At 42.9% G+C, this 17,364-nt stretch overlaps 1 protein-coding gene across 1 annotated transcript in view; it reads left to right on the top strand.

Moving 5' to 3' along the window:
• Positions 1–17,364, top strand: part of dnah9l (dynein, axonemal, heavy polypeptide 9 like) — a gene marked incomplete at both ends in the record, with an annotated part of 69,819 nt that overhangs the window by 37,992 nt on the left and 14,463 nt on the right. Inside the window, one exon of the mRNA XM_083659252.1 lies at positions 1,251–1,352. Coding sequence (XP_083515378.1) covers positions 1,251–1,352 — 102 coding nt within the window. The remainder of the gene's footprint in view (positions 1–1,250; positions 1,353–17,364) is intronic.

Below are 17,364 nucleotides of genomic sequence, written 5' to 3'. Positions count from 1 at the left end.
TACAGAGCTGTGCCACTGTGTGTTGCTTTTCAATGTACAGCACTGTGTTCTTGTTGTTTGATTGTTATTTCCTTTCTCCCCATCTCTCATGCTGCCCTGGGTAGATGTTTGTAAGTACAGCACTTGCAATGTCTTTGTGCTATGATATATATGCATACAGTAGTATTTTATATTTCTCTCTCTCTCTCTCTCTATATATATATATATATATATATATATATGTAAGGGTTAATGCACGACGAGGTGTCCATTATCACTTTTTAAGGGACGACGCGAGAGGCGTGAACCGGTCCGAGGCGAAGCCGAGGATGGTTGCTTCCGCGAAGTCCCTTAAAAAGTGATAATGGACACCTCGAAGTGCATTAACCCGCTTATACCATGGTCACTTGCCAAAGAAACAAAACAAGACCATTCATTTATATTTCCATGCATTTTGCAATCAAAATGTAGTTTTCATAACCTTGAATATGAGTTGAGAACCGGCGAGACAAAATAGTCCCCTCGGCTGCTCAATATTAGGCTATCATTGGATAAAATGGCTGCTTAGTGCCTGCTGCACCTGGCACAATTCTAGAGTCAAGCTAACTAATAATTTGGCCAATTGTAGCCTATGTACCAACATACAAAATAAAACGGCAATGTCTAAGAATGCAACGCCATGTAAATGGGTCGTTTAAACTCGCATTCCAGGAAATTGCGTTAACGTCTGCGGGTCTTATAAGATGTAAATGGCGCGAGGCAGGAGTGAAAACTATCTGCTTTCAGTATGTTGGAGTCCAGGTATGTTTTGTACAAGGACGTCACTTAATGGCTCAGAGCCGGCTTCTGTCAGGGGAGGGAAATCTCCGAAACGAAAATCAAAATTGTAAATAAGAGTTATTTTTGATAAACTGAGCACACAGGGGTGATTTAAATAGTTACTTTGACCGACTCAATTTTTTTCTCAACTTAGAAAAGTGCCATATTAATCCTTAACGGGGGTATAGAGCTCAAACTGCCCTCTTGATAACTCTGTTGAAACTATGGCGCATTGATATGAATGGTGAACAGACCATTTGGCTTTACCAACTGTACATTATCACTTTTTAATGGACAGGCACCTTGCAGCCAATCAGAATCGAGTATTCACCCAGACCATGGTATAAATATATATATATGATGGATAGTATTTCTACCTGTCATCAGGATAACAGGGTAACAGGGTTACTTGTGCAGTCACACCTCACCATGTGTGTGTTTTGTGTTTCTAGGTATTCTGTGAGGTGGAGATAAAGAGGCTGTCTTTGTATCAGGCCAATGCTGATCTGGCTGAGGCTGCTGAGAAACTAGAGGTCATCAGGAAGAAACTAGCAGTGAGTCTGTCCAAACCTTTCTTTCTTTCTTTCTTTCTTTCTTTCTTTCTTTCTTTCTATTACATCATTTACCAAGACACTTGAGTAGTTCTTTTATTTCTTTATTGTGGTTTTTAAGTATTTTTATAGTATAATAATGCTATACTTTTACTCTTACTTGAGTAATTTTAATAATAGATAATTCTACTTGAGTATTTTTAAATGTACACTGAGTAAATGATTAGATTTAGATTTTTGTTATGCACACCGCACTATGAAAACAGCACAGAAGCATTGAGACTGCTCACCAACACGTCCAGAAACAAGGTGACAGTGTTATGATACACAATTCTGATTATTACACCAAATATTACCCCGATTATAAAAAAGAGAAAGAAAGGGCATTATATCTGACCACGAGCCCGGCCCGGGTCCGAGGAATAGAGGGGAAATTCCGGCCCCGACCCACGGGCCTGTCTCGGGTTCGGACAGAGAATCTAACCTAAACGCAAATGTACTTTTACTTGAATAAAACGAGCTCAAGAAAAAGTAATCTGGGCAGATAACACCAGTGACATCACTTACCTAGCCTGGCTGCTGTACAAACAAAACACACAAAAACATGAACCCTGGCTGCTGTACAAACAAAACACACAAAAACATGAAGCCTGGCTGGGTGAGTGATGTCACTGGTCAGGTGTTACAGTATCTGCCCAGATTACTTTTTATTGAGCATGTGCATTAGAATGCCACCTTTTGTCTCCATATTTCTGCCCTGCTGGTGTTTTTTGTTTGTTTTTGTTTTTCGGGGGTATTTTCATAGGAATCATGAGCCCAAAATGTAAATTCAAATTTGTTTAACCTGCACCACGATCTTTAAATAGGCTACTTTTTTACTCTTAATTGAGTAATTTCCTGGACTAGTATTTTTACTTGAGTTAATTTTCACTAAAGTAACAATACTTGAGTAGTGTGCTCCGTGTGCTCCAGTGGCCTACTTTGGTTTTTTTGGACCTAAAGTGTTTTCTTTCAAGTTTATACTTGCCCATTCTCTGAGAGCACCGGACCAGCCTGTTGGGCTGTCTCGGGTGGAAGCGCGCCTAACCTCATCCTTGCAAATACTTGAGTAGTATTTGTCAGTACTCTTTTCCACCTCTGCGTAAATTCAGCTCAAGCAGGAGCCTGGCCATTCACACCAGGAGCGCTCTGTTTTGCTCCGCGGCTGGTCACAACTTGTACTGACTTCATGCCTGGCCGCACGCGGCCGCTCACAGCTCGCGTCAAACCGCGAGCTGCGCCGCAGCCGGTGTGACCAGTCTAGTCTGTCAAAGGCCTAGTCTTGCAGTGCCAGCCGGAGATGATATCTACCTCCGTCGACGGTGGGTCTGACCACGTGAGACTACTAAAGACCACGCTCCCAGACGATTCGCCTCGCTTCAGTAGTCGGGTTTCCATCCACCTGTTTTTATGCGAAATTTCAATTTGCGCATAAAAAAAACGCTGCTTAATTCCTCCAAATATCACAAAAAAGTTTTCACGCTTGAGGGAGGCGGAAAAGTCGGATGTATACCGGTAGATAAAATGAAAATGCGATAAGTGCAGTGGAAACAGTTTAAGCGATATTCCGTTGTCTCTCCATTAAAAAATGCAAAACATGACATGCCGTGTAGCCGACACACAATAGGGCTACACACGGTAAATACACAGCACAATACCCACCGTGGTAAACGGAAGAAGACTGGGATATTAACGTTAAGGCGACTCACTATAGAATTTAATGAAATTGTATTCACTTACTATCTGCTCCGTGGATTATAACATTATGCTTCCCCAGTCACACCTGGTAATCCAGAAATGGCATTATGGTACCTTTGTCTACTTGGAGATCCTCAAGAAACTTTAAATGAATAACGTTAGATGTGTTTAATAGAGCTGTATATCGGGTCTAGCAGCTGAGACAGCCTCAAACACGAGGTGATTGACACCTATAATTCGCAAAATAGCAGTGGATGGAAACACGCATTATTTCGCATTTTCTTTTGCTGACTTTCTGAAAATTAGATTAAAAGTTGCGATACATTTGGATGGAAACCCAGCTAGTCGGTTCCATTTCCAGTGTGTTTGCACTGTAATCAATATAATCACTAACACAAGTGGTCTGTCTGATCACTTTCAGGCTTGATGGGAACTCTTGTTTCATGTCCTTCTGATGTAAAAATGTAGCATCACATCTACGAGAGTAGATTGATGTGATCAGTTTAACACATTCAGATTTGTTGATTGTCAGGTGTTATTAATCAAAACAAATCAACAGCCATTTGCATTTCATTTATGAATAGGCAGGTTACTTGTAAATAGTCTGTATTTGTGTATTGTGAAGAAGGAAAATTGTTGACAATTCAGTGTGATATCAGGCTAATTCAAACCCACATGACATGACCAGACCTCCATGTCCAGCTCATTAAGCTGGTCCAGCTCAGTGGGATGTTTACTTCCGCCAGGAAGTTTAAAGGACAGAGGGGCCAGGGTCAGTCAAGTGTTTGTTGTAATACTCATTTCGGCCACAAGAGTGCACCATTACCCCATGTAGACAGAGTGGTTTTAGAGGCAGGAGCCTCCTCACTCTTCTCAGATGGACTCATATGAAGCAAACCCCTTTACACAAACACACACTACATGCTGTTAGCTGGACTGATTCATTAGAGCAACCTTTCATTTAGGGGTGTCATGATAATCGGTTCATAATTGGTTCACACTGCTCACTTTTGTACTCCGCTGTGTATTTTGGTGGAGGATTGTGGTAATAACAGACAAACCCATTATGAATGTTACAAATAATTGAACAAAGTGTTGAGTTGTGTCCTGATGTATGCTGAAGTAATTTAAATAAATACATGAACAATTAAATAAATAAATAAAAAGGCCCTAAGTTGTGTTCAATGAGGTGTCAAGCATTTCTCAATAAGCCAGACAAAGTTTAATTGTCAGATTTTTTTATGCACTCTGGCGTAATGATCCATCCAGAAGACAGTTTTCTCTCATTTTACCTCAAATACAAAGCACTGCTTATCAACACTGAGAAGCCCAGGACAGACTCACTTGGAAAAGTCACACTGCAGTTCACAAAAATAACTGAAAATCAGGACAAACTTAAAAGATCATCCAAAGGCAAAACTAAACAATTTCTCTCTGTATTAAAAGAGGAATATTTAACAAACTGGATGACATTGTAGTGCAAAACAAGCTTCAGTGCTATTCAATGCTCAACCATGAAATTAAATTGGCAAAATACCTAAACATCAAAAACCCAAAAGAAAAAAGATTTCTATCTAAACTAAGACTCGGAGACCACACTCTGGAAATTGAGAGAGGATGACATAAGAAATCTTGGCTTCTTGAGGAAATGAGGTTATGTAAATGTTGTGAACTACAACAGACAGAAACTATTTACATGTTGTCAATTTAGAATAGAACTTTGTATCATAATAACTGACACAAACATATCACAATATGATTGTACTGAAAGACAATAAATGATAACATTGAATTGTTGCCCACCCTGATATTAAAGGATGGCGTTGCCGATTATCGACCCATGTGTATCATTATAATGTTGTTAATATATGCAGATGGACAGTGTTTACCTTCGCTATATGTTTTCCACAGAGAAATGTCCTCAATTTGCCCCGCTTGCAGAAACACTGCCCCTGCCAGCTGCAAGCCATTAAGGCTTGTAAAGGGACAGCTCACCCTAAAATCCCAAATACATATTTTTCCTCTCACCTATAGTGCTATTTATCCGTTTAGATTGTTTTGTGTTAGCAGTCTGCGTTTTGGAGCTATCAGCCGTAGAGATTTCTGCCTTCTCTCCAATACAATGGAACTGGATGGCACTCGGCTTGTGATGCTCAAAGCGCCAAACAAATACAATTGAAAAACTCAACAGCAGTGTCTTTCCAGAAATCATGACCCAGTTACTCAAGATAATCCACAGACTTGTTGTGAACAGTTTTATGTACAGTAGGAACTACTGTATTTTCGACTGAACTACACCCGCTAGCTAGCTGCTGCTAGTTTCATGTAGGAACTAGCTAGCAGCGAGTGAGTGTAGTTTTGTCAAAATCGTATTTTTTGGGCACTTTGAGGTGAGCACCACAAGCCAAATGCCATCCGGTTCCATTGTATTGGAAAGAAGGCAGACATCACTACAGCCAATATTTCCAAACCCCAGGCAACTATCCCAAAACAATCTAGATGGATAAATAGCACTACAGGTGAGAGGAAAAATATGTATTTTTGATTTTAGGGTGAGCTGTCCCTTTAAGGCTCTTGATGCATTCTGAAAGGATTCCAGAGGATGAAATGGGAACTCTCCGTGTGGAAAACATGCATATAGTGAAGGTAAACACTGCCCATCTGCTTATACTAACGACATTATAATGATACAAAGTGGGTCGATAATCGGCAAAGCATCCTTTAAGTGAGCTGAAACTGAGTGAAATGAAAGGGACATGGGAATGTCAGCTTAATGTTCTGTTGCTGCTGAACAGTTCTGCTCAACCAGAAGCTCTGCAGCTTCACCTGCTCTCACCACTAATTGTATGCTGTCTGAGATGTGACAGTCGACTAAAAGTTCTCCCACAAACTACAAACTTAAATGGTTAGTCTCCTGTGTGGATCTTCAAGTTCTCTCTTGTGTGGACTATCATGTGTCTCTTAAAGTCTCTTTTCTGACTAAAACCTTTAGCACAAATGGAGCAACTATGGCTTCTCACCTGTGTGGACTCTCATGTGTCTCTTCAAGTTTTCTTTACGACCAAATGTTTTGCCACAATCTGAGCAACTAAAGGGCTTGTCGCCTGTGTGGACTCTGATGTGTGTCTTCGAAGCTCCTTTCTGACTAAAACCTTTAGCACAAATGGAGCAACTAAAGGGCTTGTCGCCTGTGTGGACTCTGATGTGTCTCTTCAAGTCTCCTTTCTGACTAAAACCTTTAGCACAAATGGAGCAACTAAAGGGCTTGTCGCCTGTGTGGACTCTAATGTGTGTCTTCAAGCTTTCTTTACGACCAAATGTTTTGCCACAATCTGAGCAACTAAAGGGCTTGTCGCCTGTGTGGACTCTCATGTGTTTCTTCAAGCTTTCTTTACGACCAAATGTTTTGCCACAATCTGAGCAACTAAAGGGCTTGTCGCCTGTGTGGACTCTCATGTGTGTCTTCAAGTCTCTTTTCTGACTAAAACATTTAGGACAAACTAAGCAACTAAAGGGCTTGTCGCCTGTGTGGACTCTCATGTGTGTCTTCAAGTTTGTTTTCTGACTAAAACCTTTAGCACAAACTGAGCAACAAAATTGCTTCTCACCTGTGTGGACTCTCATGTGTCTCTTCAAGACACTTTTCTGACTAAAACCTTTAGCACAAACTGAGCAACAAAATGGCTTCTTGCCTGTGTGGACTCTCATGTGTGTCTTCAAGGCACTTTTCTGACTAAAACCTTTAGCACAAACTAAGCAACTAAATGGCTTCTTGCCCATGTGGACTCTCATGTGTCTCTTCAAGGCACTTTTCTGACTAAAACCTTTAGCACAAACTAAGCAACTAAATGGCTTCTTGCCTGTGTGGACTCTCATGTGTGTCTTCAAGGCACTTTTCTGACTAAAACCTTTAGCACAAACTGAGCAAATAAATCTCTTCTCACAAGTGTGTGCATTCATGTCTCTCTTGAAATGTTGTTTCTGACCAAATGTTTTGGCACCGTCTGAACAACTAAAGCGTTTCTCACCAGGACAACATCTCTCATGACTTCTCAGGACTTCATTGTTTTTAAGTGAGTCTAAACCAGGCTGAGGTTCCACAGTCTGAGTCTCCTTATAATCAGCACTGTCTTCAGTCTCAGGTTCAGTAGAATCTAAAGTTTTGCCAGCACTGGTTGCTTGGAACTCACTGGCTGGATCTAAGTTCCTGGATGCTTCTGATACTCCACAGTCCTCTCCATCAGCTTCTGTTTTCATCTGTTCAGTCGAGCTGCTAGCTAGAGGCTCCGCCTCTCTGTTCTCCTCATTTTGGCTTTGATGAAGCTGTAAGGACTGAGGTTTCTCTTCATCATCTTCAGTCTTCACAGGGACAGGAGTGGATGGGAACTGGGTCATATGGGCCTCCTCCGGCCCTTGAAGCTGCTCTCCATCCTGACTCATCCAGGCTTCCTCCTGTTCCTCTTTAATGTGTGGGGGCTCTGGGTCCTCCTCCCTGGTCCAGAGTTCCCTCTCTTCCTCTTTAATGTGTGGGGGCTCTGGGTCCCCCTGGTCCAGACTGGGGCTCCTCTCCTGCTGCTCAGAGGGAACCTCTAATTTAATGACCAACAGCTGCTGGTTGCCTGGAGGGAAAACTGAAAGACAGACATACACACATTAAGGAAAACTACCTAAACGTATTATCCATTACTTCATATTAATGTTAATGAGAAGTTATTGAGGGGTACCAAAGACTGTCACAGGATCAGGAGTGAATGTCCAGAGTCCCTCCTGTTCCACTTTAATGTGTGACGGCTCTGGGTCTTCCTGAAGCTGCGCTCCCTCCTGATTGGTCAAGAGTTCCTCCCGCTCCTGTTTAATGTGTGGGAGCTCTGGGCTCTCTTGAAGATGCTCTCCCTCCTGGTTGGTCCACAGTTCCTCCTGTTCCTTTTTAATATGTGTGGGCTCTGGGTCCTCCTGACTGGTGCAGAGATCCACCTGTTCCTCTTTAATGTGTGGGAGCTCTGGGCCCTCTTGAAGATGCTCTCCCTCCTGGTTGGTCCACAGTTCCTCCTGTTCCTTTTTAATATGTGTGGGCTCTGGGTCCTCCTGACTGGTGCAGATATCCACCTGTTCCTCTTTAATGTGTGGGAGCTCTGGGGCCTCCTGGTCCAGAGTGGGGCTCCCCTCCTGCTGCTCAGGAGGAAGCTCTTCTTTCCAGATCAACTGCTGCTGGAGGTCTGGAGGGAAGACTGAAAGACAGAAACAAACACATTATGGAAGACAAGTTATGCACAACCAGGGCCTAAACTCCCACCTGTATGCCGACAATACTCAAATATACATTCATACCAGACCTAGTCTCGCTAGCCAGCCTGTCTTCCTTTCTGTCAGAGAGTCTGGCGTCGCAGGTTTCCATTGTGGATTGCGAAAAAAATGCTCTGTTTGGGTTAACCAATCAGCCTCGTCTTGGGTGGTGCTTAACGTTAGTGCCCTTGGAAAATAGTTTCGGGGTGGAACTTGTGCCGAGCAGGCCTTCTTTATTGCACAATCCAAATTTTCTTCAAAACTTGCCATTTTCAGCGTGTAGCAACGAGTTAGCCTGTAGGTTTCTGCCGTTAGCTTTCTACGCTAGCTAGTTAGAGTTCGGCGGGAGCATTACAGCGACACACATGGGAGCGGAAGCCGCTCTGATTGACATATGGTCGGAGCCAATGAACAGAGCGTGACAGAGCTTGCAAGCGGGGGAGCGGATATCCTGCTGCCACCGAAACAGCCGCTCGAATGGGAGAGTAGCTTTAGAGCAGGGGCGGGCTGATCCCTGTTGCCTGTTTCCACAGCGCCAGACTCTCTGACAGAAAGGAAGAGAGGCTGGCTAGCGAGACTATACCAGACCTAACAGCTACTATGGCAACACTCAACTGTGTGCAGCGTGTCAAATCCTGGATGCAGAGCAGCTTTTTGAAACTAAACGCAGATGAAACAATGCCTCCCATGCCGCGTCCATTTGTATCGGCAACGAGGAATATCCCAGTTGAGTGACGTCACATCAGAGTTGACCGCATTGCAGTAAAACAGGCAGGAAACCAGCCAGGGTTAGCTTTAGCCAGGCTAGTCATTGTTAGCAATAACAGTTGATAACAATGTATTACATGGTAATTTGCACATACAAACACCATAGCAACATGTCCACAGATAGAGGTTAGACCGTACTGTGTGTATGAATGATTTAATGAGACACAAATAAGACAGAAGTTTTAATAAATAGTATTTACTACAACTTTCACTGCTGTTGAAGAAGCATGGGACTGCCATCTTGGATTTCGAGGTCGGGGCTGGTGAGGCTCCCCCGAAATCTGGGTAGGAAACCATTATCTACCATACTGATTTTCTTCACGCTCTTCAATCTTTGAAAATGCAAAGTGTTTTCTTTCTGTTTACACCTGCCAACACACGCGAGCTCTGAGGGGGGGGAGGGGGTGTTACATATTGGTCCTATGCTTGTTACTGGGGCTGGGCGATAATTCAATATCAAAGTCTTTCAGTGGAATCATATTGTGATCATATGGTGATTTGGGGATATTGTGACAATTCTGCTGTCTAAATTGAAGATAACAAGCTAATTCTACTCACTTTCCTTGACAAAATGAAGTATGAAACTTTTTAAGTGATATTAATATCTCTATTTTGTTTGACATCACACTCAACATTACCATTCAGTTCAATGGGATTTAACGAGATTTTACATGTGTGAGCCATATCGTGATATATAGATACCGTTTCTTTTTTCTTACCGTGGTATGGTATTTTAACCATATTGCCCAGCCCTACTTGTTGCCATTACTTCATAATGTTAACGACATCAATGATGCTAACTTTCCAGTGCCTCACACAGGGCCCGAAATTAGAGCCCGCCACCCGCCAATGGCGGGCATATTTTTGCTTTGGCGTGTTAGATTTGGCATCTGTCCGCCACGTGGCGGGTCGCAAAATAGTCGTCATGTAATATTAAAACTGTGTGTAGCCGGCCTGTGTCCACCTAGCGTATTTTTCCCACTGTTAAACGCTGGGAGTGTGCTGCGGAGCGCTGATCCCAGCCACAATATACAAGGGAGCAGTCTGAAACGTAAGGTTAGTTTAACGTTAGTGCGTTCAGCGCAGTAGTATAACACGAGTGCTTCCTGAAGCTGTTTCATTCTCTCCCGTAGCAGTGTCAATTGCGTGACAGCCTAACGTCGGGCGAATCAATAAATGAATGAATCGCTCGCACTTGTTGCCGACACTCGTATGATACAGTATATATGAGGAGATAATAGTTATGTGTGTTTTGCTGCGCAGCTGGCATGAGTGCTTTGTGAGACTGTTTCATTCTGGCTCTGCCGTCCGTATAGGCTACCAAACATGACTGGAGGGGAATGGAATGCAGTCGTCAATTTAGCGGAGGTAAGAAGCTCTTTTAACCTCTGCTAAATTGACAGCCTACATCGGGCGAATCAATCAATGAATCAATCGCTCGCGCTTGTTGCCGAGCTCGTATGATGAGGAGATGAATCAAAATGCTTACCACCAATAAAGCCGAAGCGGAGCCAAGAACGAGTGCAGGAGAGCTAACGCAGGTGCCAGGTGTGAGTGGGAGAGAAAGGTGTGTAGCCCAAGTTGTGCGCTGTCTGCACTGAGACTGTCGCAGTTATTACTTTTAGTTGCGTTGTTTTTGTTGTTGCAACAATTTAAGCTCAAGATTGACTTGACATGTATTGATAAGATTGACTTGACATGTAGGCTATTGATTAATCAATCATCAATCAATATATTAAAATAATTTGCTTCAAATTTTACTCTGCCCTCTTATTTAAGTGTGTATTCTTCAACGTAATACCTTATCTACTTGAAATGTACTGAAAAAAATTGATATATATGGATATATGTGACACAAAAATGCGTTTTTTTTTTTTGGCCGGTAAGAAATATGCTTGGCGGGTAGATTTTTTCCATCTACCCGCCACTGGCCGGTGGGTCAAAAAGTTAATTTTGGGCCCTGGCCTCACAACAGAAATATCACACGTCACACGTGTGAGTAATGTGAAAATAATAGGGCTCTCATACGATTAATTTTCTTAATCGCGATTAATCTTGCGATTAGCTATAGTTAAGCGCGATTAATCGCATCTTTAAAATGCCATTATTTTTTATTTCAAAGCCTTTTTAATTAGATATTAATAATTCTTACCAGTGTGTCGTGATTGGGAATCAAATGAATGCAAATAAATGTACTTCGTGATCTTGAATTTTAGATTTATTTTCAATTCAATAGAACTGCAATGTAGACAGGAGGTAACAATGTCTACAAAATATATCTTGAATAGAAAATAAATGCACAAATGCAGCAGTCGAAACCCAAAATGACACAGTCGAAGAAGGCTGTGTCTGAGCTAAAAACTTTGGCACTTCCATGTGAATAATGGCTCGGTATTGGAAACTGTGTATATTGATAACGTGTATATCGCGTGAAGCCATTGGAGCCGACCTCCCAGTGGTTAGAGGACCCGCGCATCCGAGACTCTGAAGGAAGAACGAGTGATGAGTCTCGCGCTAGCTAGCTGGCTGCTAGCTGGCCGCTAGCTGCTCCGGTATGCTTAGCTTTTAGGTGATAGCTCAAACTCGATGTACTTCGGTGATATTTGAATTCCGTTTTACACAAGGTGCAAACTACTGTTGACTTGTCCACTGTGCCATTTGGGAGTTTTTTTAAAGTAAAACGAACCATTTAGAAGCGTTTTGCTGTCTTTATCCTCCATGCCTGCACAGGCAGGAGACAGGAAACGGCTGCGACCGGCTTGACTACAACTACGGGTGCGACGAAGGGACAAAATAGCGGCATGCGATTAACGCGATAAAAAAAAGATAAAGCGTTATGGTCGGCCCTTAATCGCATCGCGATTAACGCGTTAACGCTGACAGCCCTAGAAAATAACATTCAAATGTCACTAACCTGCTCTGTGTAAGCGCACTTCAGGATTTAAAACAGCAGTCAGCTTTCGTAGTCGGTCGATCTCCTTTTTTGAACGAGACGCTTCCTCCTCGTACTCTGCCATCTTTCTTTCAAACAGTCCAAATATCTCTTCAGCAACTGCAGTCAGTCGCTGGTTCACCACCACTCTTAGCTTCTGGGCTTTAGACATTTTCACACAGCCTCTGAAACATAGAAGTGCAATTTACTTTGTGGGTGTTTCTCCCATTTGACAGTTATAGACGGTTTTAACTTGACAAAAACATTCTAAATTGAACCCCCGCTCACTTCCTGTTGCTATGGACATAAAAGAAAAAAAAACATTCAAGTGCAGGACTGACCATTCCATGAAAACCGTCTATACAGCTGAGCAGCGAAAACAAAAGTAACGATGTCGAGTGAATATTTCTGCAGTTTGCCGAATGCTGAGAAAAAGGAAGTGCTGTGGGGTTGCGCTCTGGTGAAAACCGTCTATACACAGGGCTCCAGACTCACTTTTTCAAATGGTGGTGCAATCACAAACATTTGGTGTGGCGCAGCATTTTGCTGTGGCATCGCACATTTAAGATATTATTTTGCTATGAACTGCAGTGGCTTATTTGTTACAAAGTACATGAAAATGCTTTGAAAGCAAAAATAAGATGCAACCTTCATTTCATAATAACGTTATTCGTTCATAAGAACAAGTTAATGTGCAAACAGTATCAGAATCAGAATAACTTTATTGATCCCCAGGGGGGGGGGGGGGGGATTAGGTCATGCTACAGTTGCTCACACTCGGATAGGGAAGAATATAAACATAGAGACATTATACAAAGCATAGAATAGACCAAAAAAAAATATATATATATATATAGAATATAATTTAGAAGTTAGGTAACCTATATACACGAAAGTGTCACCAGTGTGTGCCTCCTCCTGCAATCCTTGTCAAGTACCATTGAATAGAAGTGAATATGTGAGGTACATAATATTATCTTATATAGCCTACTGTACAGCAGTGTGAGTGATAGTAGTAGTAGTAGTAGTAGTAGTAATAAATTATAACTATAAACAGTAAGGAGCATTAGGTCCAGTCAGGAAAAGAACCAGCAGGCTTTCAGCTAATCTATGTACAGGAGTGTTGCCATTTATCATTAGTAATAATACAATAGGAATAATAATATTTAAATCTTCGGATTACAGTGCACTGATATTATCTGGTTTCTAGTCATTCATGTTTTAGGTGCACTGGTCCTTTTTAAGAGGCAAGTGTGTGTGTTTTTTCTCCAAAGTTTTAGGTTTTATTTATTTGCACCATATGATATCAAACTTATAAAGAGAAAACATTGCATGGATGCAACTGGGACGTATCCTCAGTGATGTACCCTGGGCCTGGGGTAGGGATGGGCGAGAGTACTCGGGTACTCGAGTACTCGTTCATAACGTCAGTACTCGAGTAACGTTTCCGCTGTTCGGGTACTCGCCCCACTCCCCATCCCTTTAAAATGGTCTAAATCTACGCATGCATCGTTATGTGGATCTGGCAGCATGACCTGCACGGGCGTCAAGTCAGCCAGAATGTACAAGTACGTCATCCGCTTTGTTGATTTCAAAATAAAAGTTGTAACCTTATTTATTTTGAGTAATGCGTTACAGCCATAGTTTCACGCCATATAACATCACAACGAGTATTTTGATACAAGGTTTGCTGCTTCGTTCGTTGAAATAGCCTTTTCTCGTCCAACGTGCATAAATAAGCTATTTACTTTTGTTTAAGTAACATTATTTTGAAAGTTTTAACCGGAAGTTTTCCAGCTCATCCCGAAAATAGTGGCTGAAGATATTAGAGATGCTGCGATCCGATCATGTGATCGGATATCGGCGCGATATCAGCCAAAAAACATGGATCGGATCGGATCGGATTCCAGCGAAAATTACCGATCCAAGGCTCCGATATAAGCACTCCATTCCATGACTCCGCTCCAGGATTTCTATCCAGCATGCAGCAGCAGCAGCAGCAGCAGCAGCAGCACACAGAGGCCGCGTTGAGCCTAGGATGGCCAGTAGTGATGCGCGGGTCAGGTTTTTTTAAGGCCCGCCCCAACCCAACCCATCATTGGAGCCAGCCCGCCCCGCCCGCCCCGTTAAAATATCTGAAAATTCCGAACCCAGCCCAACCCAGCAGCCCGCAACGGCCAATTTAATGTAATATGTCTCCGGACGCAGGAGGAGCACAGCAGAGCTTCCAAGGTGTGCAAAGCAGCTAATAACTGTCTCTCTCCCCCGTCTCTCTCTCTCACACACACATACAGACACTCACATCACATGCTGCCGTGCGCGACAACAGTTGTAGCCTAGGCCTGCTCTGGATGAGTTGCGCTGCTGCTTTCATGTCGGTCTTTCTTCAATTAATCCATGGTCTTCAGATAGCGCGACCGACTACGCTTCCCCAAAGTGCGGATGGCGTGACCGCGCAGTGTTTCAAATGGAGGTAGCAGGTAGAGGTAGGTAGGCACTAGGCAGGCTACAGAAACAGTTCTTATTCTTCCCCATTTCTTTTAATTACCTCATGCGCTCTCAATTGGCCATGTTGCAGTAGTAGGCTAAACGTAGTAGTGCAGCAGGTGCGCACACGGCTTGCAGATACGGCCAGACTCGCTGTCTGATTTCTTTTAATTACCTCATGCGCACTCAATTGTTCACAGCCTACTCACGTTGCAGTAAAGTTGACAAATAGATCACAGTCGAGTCCACAACAGAAAATCTGCGGTGGCATTATATGGACACTTCAAATAATAATTACAGCGAATAATCCTTCCAAAATGTTTGTTTTGAGAGCACATAGGCTACCTCATTGAAGCGTTTCTTTACTCCATGTAGGCTATAGAGAGTGCAGCAGGAGTCTGTCTGATTGTGTGTACCTACGTGTGAGAGAGAGTTAACGTCTTTAAGGTTAATTACTCTGCGTGTTTCATTGCTCTAAATTATTTAATAATGTTGCTTTGTCACGGGCCATATCGCCCAGCCCTAATTTGATTCTTATGTTTTAGTTTTACATCAAATTAATTAGATGAACTAAATCGTTTACATACTATATTACCAAAGCACACACATACATACCTAACCCTAAAAATGTTTGTTGCCTGCTAGCTATCAGACAGAATAGGGAGACTTAAATATGTGCTGTATCGGTATCGGATCGAAATCGGTATCGAATCGGGTATCGAAATTTGATCGGAATCGGATCGGTTTTGAGCTAAAATATCGAAATCGGATCGGAATTGAAAAATCTCGATCGCAGCATCTCTAGAAGATATGCTCCCGAAGGAGAAAGATGCACGCTTCTTCATAGCGCACGCCCGATAAAACTCATTCAAAACTTTGCAGTAGTTTACTGACTACACTGTCGTTTCCCATAACGTTAGTCACAAGAAATGTGGAGAAAGAATCGCTTTTTGGGAGACAATCGTTTCATGGTGATCACTATTTAGCTGCAGCTGCAACGTTAATCACACTGGTCAGTGGTCAGTTTTCTCTTTTTGGCAGAACACCGGACCTTGTAATCCGTGGATTTACGTTAGTGTAACAGTGATCATAAAGTAAAATGGATGATACTGGACAATGGACATGTATTGGAATTGAGCCTTCGCTTGTTTGACAACAATATTGTCCGCTCCGAAGCGCTAATGCCATCCATCCAACCATCGGAGATGCTGTCTGAGGTAGGCTTTAGACGTTAGCTTAGCGTCACCTCACCTAATATCACAGTCAGTCAGTCCCTCTCCTCACATGCTCCAGGTAACGCTTTCTCCATGCAAAAATGCAAACGTTATGTGTGAACAGCCCCACACACAGCAGATTACCCCTGCTCCGCATTACCATAGTAATCACACAGACCCCCACCGTCCCCCCCCCGCGCGAGTACTCGAGTGCTCGTTCATAATAGAAGGAGAGTACTCGAGTATTTAAATTGCTTAAAATGCCCATCCCTAGCCTGGGGTCATAGGATGTTTCGGGTCTCGCATCATACACCCTCGCCCAGGTGACCCAGCCGGGGCTGGCCAAGCCCCAACTTACGTCCCAGTAGCTACCCACGGTCAGCCCTCTAGGAAGGGTCGAAGGTGGTCACTGGTCAGGGCCACTCAATCCGCTGCTCCGGAACTACTCTGCCGGGACCAGGGGGGGGGAGGGCTCTACTACGTAAAGGGACCGGGCTCTGTGGGTTGCCACCCGGCCGGGCTCCTCCCTCGTCTCACCAGGTCTAGGACCTGTGCGCTGCACCAGACTCCCCCGCTCCAAACATCTCATTCCGACGTGATGGTATCTTGGTGGATACCATGCAGTACCAGTAATTGGTGGCACTGCAGCAGACTCCACTTGCGGCTTGAATGGCCCTCCTAAAAGGCCTCTCGTGGATTGTTGGGCTTCTTCCTCACGGAAGACACAGGCTGGGGCGCTAACCCATACTGCTCCCGGGTGCCATTCCTGTTCCGGCTGTCAACTGTCTCTCCAGTGGTCACTAGTCTATTCCTATGAGTCACTGGCTAAGCCAGGCTAACTTATAAAGAGAAAACATTGCATGGATGCAACTGGGACGTATCCTCAGAGTAGACAATATAATATAGTAGACAATAAGGAGAGCCAATATTTACAGTGCACTGCCACTTGGATAAATACACAATACAATAAATAGAATATACAATAAATGTATTTTAAATTGTAATCCTGTTGAGTAATTAATTTTAACTGGGACGTATCCTCAGAGTAGACAATATAGTAGACAATAGTAGACAATAAGGAGAGCCAATATTTACAGTGCACTGCCACTTGGATAAATACACAATACAATAAATAGAATATACAATAAATGTATTTTAAATTGTAATCATGTTAAGTAAAAAATTGTTTTTACTAAATGTAACTGTAGGGGATTGGTTACATTTTTGTATCCTGATTACAGTAGCTGGACTCTTCCCACGCCTGACTTCACGAAGGGGAGACAATAGACACAGAAGTGAGCTAAAGTTACAACCTACATAGCCTGACAGCTGACACACATGCATTAGTTCAAGAAATTGGAGGTCAACATCACAGATTTGCTAATAATGACTATATTTACCACTTGAGTCGTTCAAGTGTGCACTATATTTCTGATGTCACTGGTGATGACCTGTTTGCCTTTGTAGAGAAGCTCGGCGAGGTGCAGAACAAATGCATCTAATCAATATTAGACTTTTATAGTCGTTTCCAGCAATGTGTTGTTTTAAAGGCTGGAGTTTGAATGAAGTGTCTAGCATGAAACAGTGACGCTAG

This window comes from Poromitra crassiceps (assembly GCF_964638095.1).
Source record: "Poromitra crassiceps genome assembly, chromosome: 23".
Taxonomy (NCBI): domain Eukaryota; kingdom Metazoa; phylum Chordata; class Actinopteri; order Beryciformes; family Melamphaidae; genus Poromitra; species Poromitra crassiceps.
This window is presented reverse-complemented; position numbering and strand designations above follow the sequence as displayed.